Source organism: Fukomys damarensis, unplaced genomic scaffold (assembly GCF_012274545.1).
Source record: "Fukomys damarensis isolate Sample0158 unplaced genomic scaffold, DMR_v1.0_HiC HiC_scaffold_7, whole genome shotgun sequence".
Classification (NCBI taxonomy): Eukaryota; Metazoa; Chordata; class Mammalia; order Rodentia; family Bathyergidae; genus Fukomys; species Fukomys damarensis.
The window spans coordinates 23,996,857-24,010,354 of NW_022900919.1; the positions used below are offsets into that span (position 1 = coordinate 23,996,857).

Sequence of the window (13,498 nt, forward strand, 5' to 3'; positions counted from 1 at the left end):
CTCCTTTCTTCGTACTTGGGATCAGACTCAGGCCCTTGTGCTTATGAGGCAGGCAACAGAACCACTGAACCAATTCCCTGCCCCCCTGTAACTTCTTTTTAAGCCATAACTTTAGTTTACAAAGGTAATTCTCAGCAGTTAATTTTTTCTTCCCCTCTTTTATTATTACCCTTTTTGTGCTACTAGAGATTAAACTCAGGGCTTTCTCTCTGAGCTACATCCTCAGCCTTTTTTTTAAATTTTAATTTTGAGACAGTCTCACTGTCATTAAATTGCCTGAACCAGTTTTTGAACTTGTGATTCTCTTACCTTAGCCTTCCTAAGTGATGAGATTATAGGCATCGCACCTGACTTATTGTCTTGTTCTTGATAGCCTTATTGTTATTCATTATTTTTAGAAAAATAACAAATGGTATATCAGCTTCCCCAACTAATTTTTCGTACACAGATCTCTTTCTTCTCTCTATTTTTGAGAGTGTTCACTGCATAGTGGGTCTTGCAAAGTGTGTCAGTGACTCTAAAGTGAAATCCTGTAGACCCAGTAATGAAATGAGCCTGCTTCTGTAGCACAATCTTGGGTGACTCCTTCTTCTCAAAGGACTGTGGAAATATCACTTTATTTTCTGCTATCATTACCTTTATAAGTGGGGAAAAGGGAAGAAAGAAATGACTGGTTGTCATTGAACACTTATAGGCTGGACTGTGGCTCCTCAAAACTCATCTTCATGGATTAAAACCCTGTCTGCAGTGTATCTATACCTGGAGGAGACTAAGGATCAGCAAGGTCATGAAGGTGACCCCGTCTGACAACTGTCCATGTAATAGTGGAGGTGGCCTTAAGATCCTCAGGCACAGGACAGGGCATGGGAGCACACAGAGAGGCCTTGTCAAAAACCAGCCCTGCAGCACCTTGATCTTGTATTTCTAGCTTCCAGAACTGCAAGAAAATGAATTTCTCTTCTTCAAGCCAGAGTATCTGCATTTTGTAATGGTGGCAATAGCAAACTAACAGAATCCCTTATCCTGTGTCAAGAACTGCAGAAAATGTTTAATCTCTACCAACAACCCACTGTGGCATTTTTGTCTAATTGCATGAATGAGGAAATTGAACCTTAGAAGGGGGACCTAGCTTGCCAAGATCAGCAGCTTGCAACTGGTGAAGCTGGAATTTAAACCAAAATCTGACTTTAAATCGTGCTTTTCCTTCTATACAGCTTTCTTGAAACAAGAAGCTACTCAGATCCTGTTTCTTTCAAGTGTTTGTGTCTGACTCCTTGTAATGCTGAGACATTATTTTGCTACTGCCTACCAGTTGTTCCTGTTGCCTCCACATCAGCTGATCAGCACCCCAAACTCACTTGCTCTGAGCACCAGGAAACATGAATCCGTGCCCGTGTTATGCAGTGTGCGTGTGTGTGTGTGTGTGTGTGTGTGTGTGCGTGTGTGCGTGCATGCGTGCGCCTCTTGTCTCCAAGTTAGCGGTTCCTGCTAACCTTCTGCAGGTTTCAAGTTCTGCCCCATCTATCCCAAAACTTATTCCTGATCACCACCATTACACTGTTACCTTCTCAGCACTCTCTTCCTCATTCCTCTCTTCCTTCCTTTGCAAGTGGATAGTTGTGCATTTCTCCATGTAACTGTTTTAAATGCCATCTGTCCCCACTGACTTCTAAACATCATGCAAGATAGAGTGCTTTCCTCATCCTTGGGAACACAGAGCCTGGCATGGAGCTGACACTGTTGGATAAAGAAATAAGGGAACAAATGACCATAAGGAGCCTCCTGTTTCCATCCAGCCTTGCCTCAGGGAGATGCCCAATCCCATTGTGAGCAGGCCCTCCTTGACAGCCTAGAGTAGATCTTCAAACATCCTATCTAGAAAAGTGAGAATGAGCTTCAAGGACTTGAACTTGGGACAGGCCTTACCTTCCCAGCTGGCTAAAGAATCCAACTCTTTTGGACATCATTCTCCTCCTCACGTGGAAAGGGAAGAGGTTGGACCACATATTAGTAGAAGTTCCTGAGGTTACCACACTGCGATCCTGTGCCGTTGCTGAACACAGTCCCTTCCTATTTTAGGCAAATCACAAGGGTTATGGAGAAGGAAAAAGGGAAGATTGGACATTCCAAGGGATCCACCATCTTTGATAGGTGCAGAACACAGTTGGCGGGGTGGAACCCTGAGGATTCTGGAGTATAGCAGGCCTCTGCAGGCCAACCTTCCTTGAATCAAAAATCCATAAAACCCGGGGCAGGTGGCTCCTTTGTCTTTTCAGGCTAAGTCCATTCTGAGCCCCAAATCTAGCTGCTGGTCTCAGCACACCTGTCACCTGGAGGCACCAGCAGCAACTTGGGGACAGAGATGCAGCCCATATACAATAGTTCCTCTTGGAGAGGAAAGTACCATGACTTCCCAGATTTCCTCAAACATGGTATGATTAGGTAGTACAATGGCTAATGAATTTAACGCAGATAATTGCAATTTAATGCACATTAACAAAACAATTTAAAGTCCTGATATACATCGATGGTTTCTGATTCCTTGGGGCTGCTCCGAAGATAAAAAGGTCTGCTCTGTGCTTTCATCTCACAGATAGCTGTTTTCAGATCACAGGGGGTCTTGGAACACACAGTGCCAATAGGCTGCCCTTCCTGTTGCTCTCATCTAACACCCTAATGAGGCTATTGGTTTGTGGTGAGCAAGAGGCCTCTCACTGAAACAACAGCTCCATAAATTGATAAAGAAAACCTGTGCTCCAACGCAATATGCCCTTACCACAGGGAACCAGTTTCTTAGTCACTCTCCTCATTGCTGGGACAAAACCCCTGACACCTGCAGTTTAAAGATAAGCTTTATTGGGGTCACATTTTAGAATTTTCAGCCCTTATATGGTTGACGACATGGTGGAAGGGCCTTCATGGAGGAAAGCTGCTCACATCATGAAGATCAGGTAGCAGAGAGAAAGCAGGAACTGGAGAGGGTGATGCACCCTTCCAGGCCAGTCATCTAGAGACCCACCTCTTTTCACCAGACCCTACCTCTTAACAGCGAGTCAGCTGTGCCACCCCATAATCAAATCACCTTCTAAAGGCATGAGGCTTTGGGGGACATTTAAGAGCTAAACCATTACAGCCAGCTTCACCATACAGTTTGCTGGTGTATAAAGCTGCAGCTGGTCTTACAGGGAATGGCAGGCCAGGCTAAGAGCCATGAAGGCAGTGATTGGAAGCCCCTCACTGACCTTGAGAATGAGAAGAAGGGATTATAGTACCAGCTCTGGGAATACAGAGATAGGCTGTGGTGATCAGAGGAAGAGGCCGAAGCCCGGAACTCAGGGTCACCCCCAAATGGAGCTCATCAAGGTGCTTCGTCCTGCAACCATTTGCCAGTCACTGATGTCTCAGGAAGCATCACCAGAGGAGAGGAGTGGGTGGGCCCAGGCTACAGGTATTTGTATTTGACCTGTACAGGAACCTGTACTTGAGAATCACAATTTCTAGATTCTCTTGAAAAAACTCAGATGATTTTTTGTTGGTCCTTATAGACCAACAATCAGCAAGAGTGAAGAGCCATCACTTAGATAGGGGTGGTCTCCTGTTCACATCCCCGACTCCCACCTGTCTTCATTCATTTAGGCCTCCTTCTGGGTCCCAGTAGTCATTGGAGTTTGCATCCTCCGCTTTGCCCAAGCAGGTGCTGGACTAGCAGACATGGCAATACTCCTTTCGGGGGCATCTGCTGGACGCGATCAGTCTCATTTGCTCAACCCACTATGAGCATCTGTTATGTGCCAGACTGTATACTGCTGCTAAGAATGTCAAGCTGGGCCTTTCTCATTGGCCTTCTTAAGATTCTGGTCTCTGGAAAGATGGCACGTCAGCAGGCAGAGTGAAATACAAGGTAATCACTATGGTAACCCGGGGGCATTGGGATAAAATGGTTAAGCCTCAATACCTTCACTACACTGGCCCGAAGTGGTTGACGGTTCCTTAAACAGGTGCTGTGGTTTGAATCTGTTGAGGGGGGGATCCTTTAGGGAGTAATTAGTGCTAGATGAGATTATGAGGGTGGAGCCCAGTTGATGCCATACTGCTTTAGAGAAAGAGGAAGAGAGACCCAGTTGACATGCTCACTCTGCCTCCCTAGTTAATGCCCAACATCATATTAAGATGCAACAAACGGGAAGCCCTTACCAGATGCCAAGCAGAAATTTGCTAGGCTCTTGGACTTCCCAGCCTCCAGAACCAGGAGTGAAATAAACTTCCATTCTTTATAAATTATCTAGTCTCAGGCATTTTGTTGCAGGAACAGAGAATAGACTGAGGCCGCAGACCTTGGGCAAAGCAAATGGGAAATCAGCTTTAGCACTGACCCTAAGAAGAAAAGAAATTTCTCTGGAAAGATCTGTAGAATCTTCCTGACTGGTCCAGCAGTCTATCAAAACATAGGAACACAGCTGCAAAAGGCTGTTCAGAGAGCGAGGGTGCGAGCCTTACATTTGGAGGAAAGCACGAATGCGAATGCGGACTGAGATTTAATGTGAGACTTCTGGGACAGGAACCTAAAGCGCAGATGAAACAGCATGGGAGCAAACCCTGCAGGCCTCCCAGGGAACCACCAGGCCTGGCAAGGGACTTCCTGCCCACCTGGTTTTGGGAGAGACAGAGAGACATGCGTATGATCTTTATTTGCCAACTGTAGGAGCAGTAGCCTCACACAGCAGCACCTGCTTTCTAACACACTGTGGGACAACGTTCCTATGTTTTGACATCTATACTACATATAACTGTTTCATAGAATACACCTTGGCAGCTTCTTCACATAGTTCTGACTTTTAAAAAAGCTTTTATGTTTAATGGGCAAGCACTAACTTCTCTGCAGGACAGGCCTCTGACTCAGAAATGTCTGCCAAGCAATGGACTTCAAGGTAAGTGCAGGAGGCAGCGTTGTGGTAAAGATGCTCAAAACTTGTCTGAAGCTCATGGCCAGGCGATCAGCACCTGGAACATGGTAGGAGCTCCGCAAAGTGACACCTCCCTCTCTCCTTGTGTGTGCACGGGGACCTTACCAAGACACTCCCCAACTGCTTCTGCTGCCACGTAGTGCAGACACCAGCAAGCCTCTTTCTAGCTGCTAAAAGGCAGCGCTGGGTTGAGTACACTAAGTGATGTTTTTTTAAGTATGGAAAAGTGCTCACGTGAGAAAGATACTTCTCACATTCTGACACGTGCCCAGAGTGACAGTGTCTCCTTTATTTATAGATTTATCCCACTAACAAATAGGGAACACAATCTGCACACAACTAAAACATTGCCCAGTTTTAGCATCTCTTCCCAGAGTGCTGTGTGTTGTGGTTAACTCTCCTTTTGGGGCAGGATTCAAAATCAAACAAACCCTACAAACAAGTCCTTAGAGAGCTAGTGACAAGAACTAGGACATTCTTCACATCTCTCCTCCAGCCACAGTGAAATTGGTTGGGCACTGTCGTAATCATGATCTCAAGAAAGTCATTTTAACTCTGTGAGCTTCTGGATCATTAAGGGATAATTCTCTCCCATTCTGCAAAAGAACTGTGAAATTAAAGATAGAATCCTTGAGTCAATTTTGATAAAGTGTGAGCTAGTAAATAGAGGTAAGAAAATATTATTATTACTGTTAATTTTATTCTACAATGTTTAGAAATGTAGCATAGTTGATACAGTGAGTGTTTCATAAATTATTTCCAGAAAGTTATACTAGTTTTAATGAAGACACAGGAAACTTTTAGACTGCTTCTTGATTGGGTCCAAGCAACAGCTATTCAGTGTTTTAAAAAATGAGCCCAAAAGAGTGAAATAAGTTGATTGCCTGGATCACTGAGTTGAGTGACTCACCCTTCCGGGCTGGAATAGACCATTCTTTGCACTAAGTTCAGTGTCGAAGCGGGGGTGTCCAGGGTGGCAGAACTGGGTGCCGCGTGCTCATCCCAGCTGGTGGGGGAGGGCGCCAACCTTCAGCGGCAGGATGGCATGGGCTGCAGCTTCTGGATCTGTGCTGTCTCTGCCTACCCACCTCACTCTTACGTGTTGCTCACGCCACCAGCTATTTCCAGAACTCTGGTGGGAAGCAAAGCAGTGAGGTCATGGCGCGCCAAGGGTGTGGCCTCACACTCCCGTTCCCCCCAACTGTGAGTTCACCCTTTGACTTTTCTTAGCCTCTGAACTTTCTGTTCTTGGCAGAGAAGGACAGAGGGGACAAAGTTTGGAATTGATTCTCCTCGGCCTTCTCTCCTTGTAGTACAGTGAGTTAGAGCCTCTTGGGGGCTTTTTGTGTCCCCCAGATTCACACGCTGCAAACTTTTTTTAATGAATTTATTTTATTGGTACAATTTAAATATACGTAATGATCACATTCATCAAAGGGGGAGTTGTACCCGTACATGATGTAGCTTGATTCCTCTTTTTCTCCCGTTCCCCTTCCCTCCCTTCAACTTCCCCTCCCCTTATTTACAAAAGCTTTGTTTCCATTTTTTCCTTCTTTCACCAATTTTTCCCTCCCCTGCTCCTTTCACAGTTCCACTTTCCTTTCTAACGGTTTCTTCCTATTTCATATTATCTATTATACATTTTGTTCCTTATTGACCCTTTCAGTTTCTCACACCTGGGGCAATCTTAACCCTGAGGAGATGGCTAGAGATAGCGTGGCCTGGCAGGGGTGATTAGGTCGTGCAGGTGGAGCCTCAGACTCAGGGGCTGGTACCCTTACTGCAGGGGTCCTGAGAGCTCTCATTCTCCACCAGGTGGAGGCACAGTGAAAGCTGGCTCTGAACCAGACACTAAGCCTGGAGTCTCTGCCTCACAACTGGGGGATATTTTCCATTTGCCACTTGAAGCATCTTGTCTCTGGTGTATCTGTTTGGCAGCCCAAATGGATGGAGCCGGTGCTGTACCTCCACATGCAGCATTTGCTACAGACCTGGTCACTGGCTGGGCTCTGGGAAGCAGACTCTAAAGTGGGTTGATTAGGGATGGTCATCAGTGGGCAGAAGGCAGCAAGATGTTAGGTCAGAGAGAAGGTGGGCACCCTGGGCTCCACGTACTTGGCCTGCTCTTGGGCTGTGGCCCAGGAGGGTGAAAATGGCTTTGCCCATTGTCCTTGTACCTGGTCACCTCACATGGGCTACTTCAGGAAACAGGATTTCTTTGCAGAGCAGACTGTGAAGAAGCCAAGAGGTCTTAGGCTTCTACTTTCTTTCTTTTTTATTGGTTCCAGGGATCGAACTCGGGACCTTGAGCTTTCAAGGCAGGTGGTAGAACCACTGAGCCAAATCCCCAGACATACTTTTTTGGTTGCTGTTGCTTTGTTTTGTTTTGTTTTGCGGTACTGGGGATGAAAATCAGGAATGAACTCAGGACTTTGCGCTTTTGAGGAAGGCAGCAACCCACTGAGCTCAATCCCTGGCCCTTCTGCATTCATGTGGGTACACCAACTCATCCTTTACATCAGAGAAAATGTCCCAACCTCACACTCAGACCAGGGGACAAGGCAGGTCCTCAGTATTGAACTGTTGATCTCCAGCCCTCTGGAGTATAGATGTGATTGGTTGCTTCTTGCTCATCTTTCTGGATTATTGATGAAATGGATTGAATGGTCTTACACAGAGGTACTGAAAGTAGAGGCTGAGTTTGGAGCTAGTAGTACATGGAGATGGGGAAAATATCTCACTGAACTCTTTCTACATTTAGCTTCCATTCTAGGCACTGCACACACTTCACTGTGTTTAATTCTCTCAAAAATCTTACAAGCATCACTACCTGCATCTCAGAGACAAGATGAAGGAGACTCATCAAAGTAGAAATGTAGGCATTATTGTGGTGTAAGAGTCAAGAGGTGATCCTGTGACTGCGTGGGCAGCCTGTATTCCTCCCACTCTGCTGCTGCTTCTGTGTCAAGTAGAGAGAACAGGTTGGGTGGACGTGAGATCAGTGACTGGAGAGCTCAACTACCTGGCAGCTGGTAAGGAAGAGGTATCTACAGCCTTCGATCCATCAGTTGTGTCCAGGTGAATGAGCCGTTTTCTCTCTGCAGATGAAGGGGTAGAAGAGGGTGTCAGAGTGCAGACCCCAGACAGCACAGATGGTGTCACCTTGATAGACACAATGGCCCAGGGCAGGTATGAAGGACAGCGAGTGGGGACAGCGGAGCTACGGAGATCAACTCTGCTCAGGCACTCATCATGAAGGGTGGGATCTGGAGTTAGTCACTGATTAGAGTGGCTTATATGCTGTTTGATTGAAGTCTATATAAAAATACCAAGAAGGAAAAGGTGCTAGGAAGCAAGCTCACAGGCCCTCCCTGGGTCCATCTGCTGCCAGCATGTCTGCCTGGTAGGTTTAAAACCTCACTTCTGACTCTTTAATCTCATATTATTAAAGGCAATATCAAGCGTAATTAGCATGTCAGCTGTTTCATCCTTGCAGAAAGGCTGTTGAATTAATTTGAGCACACTGAGAATCAAGTCCTTAGGAACACAGAGAGGCAAGTCCACAGGAGGAGCAGTGGCAGAGGAGGCCTCTTTGGCCACAGTGAGCCAGCACTGACATCCCAGGGCCCAGCAGGCTCAAGTCCTCAAGAAGCTGCCCAAAGTGCTTACCTTATTTTGCCCCAACATCAGTCCTGGAGGGGGTGTCATTGTCCCCATCACACCTAAGAAATCTGTGACTCAGTAATTTGTTTAAAGTCATGGGATTAGCATGTCAAGAACTTAGGATTCTACCAACATCTGTCTACCTGTGAGCCCCACATGAAAACACCCCCACTGACTCAGCTGCTGGCCACAAGGTCCAAGTTTGGAGAATTTAATTATTACTGTTTTTTTTTTTCCAGTACTGGGGATTGAATTTGGGTCCTTGTGCTTGCGAAGCAGGTGCCAGAAACACTGAGCTAAATCCCCAGCCCTGGAGAGTTTAATTAGACATGACTGGCATAAATTGCTTAAGTCTCTAGGGCCAGCTCACTGGAAATGTAAATCGGAATAATCCCTGTCTTGTCACTCTCAAATAGAGGTGATAAAAATGCAAGATGGGGTGATAGAGATGTGTTTCAAAAAATCATAAGTCTGCACTATAAGTATAAACAAGTGTCTTCATTTAATGGTCAAAGGGCATCACATATCTCTCCTCCATCTTCATCTGGAAATGTTGCCAAAGATTTTCAACATATTGATTTCTTGTTACTTCCATTGATATGGGAAATTTACCTCAAACCCCCTTTTATGCTTCCAGAAGTCTTTTCTGATTGCCTTATCCATGTGCTTCCCACCCTGGGCTGCAGGCATACTCACAGTTTGTCTTGTCTTTTCAGAGGTTCTTCAGGGCCAGGGTCATGGAGAGTTCTCTTCTGTCTCAACAAAGCATGAGGTGTGGATTGCAATGTTCCTAGGGCATCAGTTAGACTGAGCTACACTGTGTGGAACTGTCAGATCTGAATTTCTGAGACACACCGTACTTCCAGACCCAAACGAAAAAGTGAATCTGCAGCACCACAGAAAAACCACTCTCTGAATTAAGTGGCCCCTTCTGAGACCACAACCCTAGGTGTTCCCAGAAGGGAGGACAGCAGCATTATTGCAAGAAAACTGTTCGTGGGCTTTTAGAGCCAAATAGGACTCTTGTGCACTCCAAGTTTAAGGCCGATCATGTGGGGCAGCAACTGTCACAGGGAGCTTGTCTGTGAGCCCCATGGGGACTAGGAGCTTCAGTTACCTATGTAGGATGGCATTGGCTCCAGAAATGAGGACTGCCACTTTCAGGGGTGGAGACCAACATCTTGGAGCCGGGAATTCCATTGTGTTCAGCCAGGCATTTGGGGTGCATCTCAGAGCAGCTTTCTGGGCTGCCTGGCCTGTGCAGATGATGAAGCCAGAGCTGAGGAAGCTCCTTGAAAGCTACTCTGCTCCACGACTGAAGTCAGGAAAGGTTTGCACTGGGCTGACCTGATGCTTTCACAGCAGAGGCTCAAGGGGCAGTGAAGACCAAGGTGTTGAGTAAAGAAAGGTGGATGGAAGTTGGAAGAGGACAATCTGGGGAGAGGCACAGAGAACAGAGCAAGCACAAAGGTTGGGGAATGGAGAAGGGAATTCTGCGACTGTACCAGAGTTGGAGAGTAGAAAGAGTTATGATTCAGGACTGAAACAAGACAAAGATCTGTGAGAAGCAGCTGGGATCAGAGGGATAAGATCGGAATTCCAGAGGGGTTGTATAAGGGGTCTGGCCCACTCTGTTTCCAGCAGAAACATCCTGAGACCAGGACAGTGTAGGCTCAGTGCTGCTGTAATTCTAAGTGAGACACTGTGCTGTGGGCCATCCTGGGCACTGTGGGATGTTTGACAGCAACCCTGGGTTCCATTCACTAAATGCCAGGAGTATCCACACACCAGTTGTGACAACCAAAGATCTCTCCAGACATTGCTAAACAGCTCCTGGGAGGCAAATCACCCCCAGATGAGGATCATGGTCATGACTTTGGCTTCTTAAACTATTTGCAAGCTTGGGGTGTACCACTTACTGGCTCTGAAGAGCAGGGAGAGACAGGCAGACTCTTAAAAAATGTGGTCCATAAAAGTTAATGACAAGGGCTTTCTGGCTTTGGTGCTGTTCAGAGACAATTAGAGTGTGGTAGGGAGACAGGAGCCACGCGGACCTGCTCAGATGCTTGCTGCAGCCAGGGCTAAACTTCCTGAGGGAGATGGAGACTGTGGACAGAACAAAGCAGGGGCTGGCTGCTCACAGCTGTGCTCCTCTGTGCAGCTAATCCACACAGCACCTTCCCTGATACCGGTTAGGAATGAAAGCACAGTTAGCCTTTTGGGCTCTCACCCTAGTTTGTTTTGCTGAATATTTTTCCGACCCTTTTGTAAGATGAAACACCAATGTCACAAGGTGTGTGGGGTGTGAAACAGGTTAATGTCACAAGGAGGATAAAGGGCAAGCTAAGGGATCAAGAGACCCAAGGGTGTGGTTTCTCACCTGGTGCCAAAATCTGTACAAAAGTCAGTGAAGAGCATGAGGACATGAAGGGCCACAGTGTGTCCTGCCAGGCCAACAGCAAAGGGGAACACAGGCTTCTAGTGCTCCGCGCGTGGCTCCAGCCACCTTCGGCTTCCATCTGCTCCTTCTGCACCTCGGAATCGCCACGTGATGCTGGTGGCAGAGCCTGTAGCAGCCTAGAGTCCAGGGGTGCCAGAACCTCACCTGGGAGCCTTTAGCCAGGAACTGGAACACCTTCTTCTTGTGCAGGGTAACTGCTGACAGTGGTCTACACTAGCCCCAGGGTGCCTCATTAGGATCAAGCTCTAGATATCCCTTGCAGGGTTTTGGTTGAGAAAGGATCCTTTAGCAGCTATGGTTTTGTCTCCTGCACACTGCCCACCCACCCCTCACTCTGTTCACATGCTGACCTTTCCTGGAAGTCACCTCCCAAACAGGCTATCTGCAGACTCTCAAATTAAGGTCTGTGTTAAAGGGAGGACACAAATGCGCGCACACACATGCACACACACACGAGGATGGAATGCTGTTAACCTGGCATCTGCTTCTGTCTGTCTGGGCTGCATATACAGGCAGATGGACGCACACAGACGTCCAACTTGAAACACACGTCAGATATCATGGTTGCCACCCACTGGCCACACAGGAGACTTAATTTCTTCGAGTTTCATTTTGAGATTAGTTGACCTGATTTCTCATAACCAAAGCAAACATTCACTCTAGATGACTAGGAATTTGTGTTGATCTGTGCATTCTCATTTGGATTGGCCTTCTATTTCTGAACACATTTTATATCTTACATTTCAGTTTCTACTGGTATACAGTTCCTTGCTGCTGCATTTGAAGATAGCATATTGTAAGGCTCATACAGACAAATTGAACCTGGACCGAATCTTTACTTAGATCCCTATTTTTTAAGAATTTCTTGCATTTGTCATCAGAACTCCTGTGAAAGTCGGCAAAAGAGGATCCAGGTAATTAAAAAGCTCTGAATAACATTTATTAACTCTTTTTCTGTAATTGCTAAGAAGAAAAAAACCTCATTGCAGTACCCAAGGTTTCAATTTCTTTAATGTATCCCTTTTTAAAAATTTGATTTTCGTTATATATGTCGAAATTGTATATAACATGTATTGTTTGCTTGGTTTGTTTGTTTTGAGACAGAGTCTCCTTATGTCATCCAATTGGAGACTAGGTCTTGCTATGTTGCCCAGATGGGCCTCAAACTCTTGATTTTCCTCCCTCAGCTTCCCAAGCATCTGGGATTATAGGGCACTCTACACTTGATCTTAGCCAAAAGGCCGAGAAGCGATTATAGGGCACTCTACTGTGTCTGGCTTCAGCTTGGTGTCTTGACACACATATAATTTGTGAAATTATTACTATAATCAATCAATTTAACATTCATCTCCTTACATAGTTACTGTTGCATTTGTGTAGTTAAGAGCACCCGATGGCTACTCTTGGGGCAACTTCCTGTGTACAGTCCAGCATCCCCGAGTGTACTCGTCACACTGCACTGGTGCTCTGGCCTCGCTCACGCCAGCAGCTACAGGGTTGCTCACTTTGGCCACTGTCTCCCCTCCCCTCCATCCTCATCCCACTGCTCTGCTCTCTGTTTCTAGGTATTTGACTTTTGAAGATCTACATACAAGTGAGATCGCAAACATTTTTCTTCTGCGTCTGATTGATTTCACTTGGCATAATGTCCTCCCTTTCATCTACATTGTCACACACAGCAGTCACCTTCTTCTTAAAGGCTGAGTGATCCTTTATTATAATTATCGTGTATATCTATTACGCATATCCCAGAGTCATATATGGTATAATTAATATGCAATGTATTTTATATAATAATTATAATAGATTATTTTATATTGGGTGTATGCTCATACATATCCTGGAATTTCGAAGCCATTTATCCTTCAGGGAACACTTACATTATGTCTATATCTTGGCTGTTGTGAATAATGCTGCAGTGAGTATGGTGGGCAGCCATCTCTGAGCTGTGCAAATCTCATTTCCTTGGTGTTTCTGAATCATGAATCATGTGGTAGTTCTAATTTAATGATCTTTGAGGAAGCTTCATAGTGTTTTCCATAATGGCAGTATCACTTACACTCCCACCCACAGAGTACAAATTTCCCCTTTCTTTACGTGCTTTTGTAATTTCTTGTTTTTTTGATAATAGCTGTCCTTACTGGTGTGAAATGATATTTCATCTTGGTTTTGATTTGCATTTCCTTGATGTTTGATGAGTTAGGCACCTTCTTATATACCTTTTAGCTATTTCATATCTTCTTTGGAGAAATATCCGTTTGGATCCCTTGCTCATTTTTAACCAGATTATTTTCATGTTATTGAGTTGGGTGACTTCCTAATATATTCAGGACACTGAACCTTATCAGACACATGATTCATGAATGCTTTCTACTAACCTATAGTCTGCCTTTTTATTTTCCTATTTATT

General features: G+C 45.6%; 1 protein-coding gene across 1 annotated transcript in view; it reads left to right on the top strand.

Annotated features, from left to right (window-relative positions):
* Positions 1-11,903, top strand: part of LOC104860137 (methenyltetrahydrofolate synthetase) — a 237,217-nt gene extending 225,314 nt beyond the window's left edge. Inside the window, exon 5 of the mRNA XM_033761138.1 lies at positions 11,836-11,903. Within this exon, the coding sequence (XP_033617029.1) occupies positions 11,836-11,888 (53 nt within the window). The 3' untranslated portion in view covers positions 11,889-11,903. The remainder of the gene's footprint in view (positions 1-11,835) is intronic.
* The last annotated feature ends 1,595 nt before the right edge of the window (positions 11,904-13,498 follow it).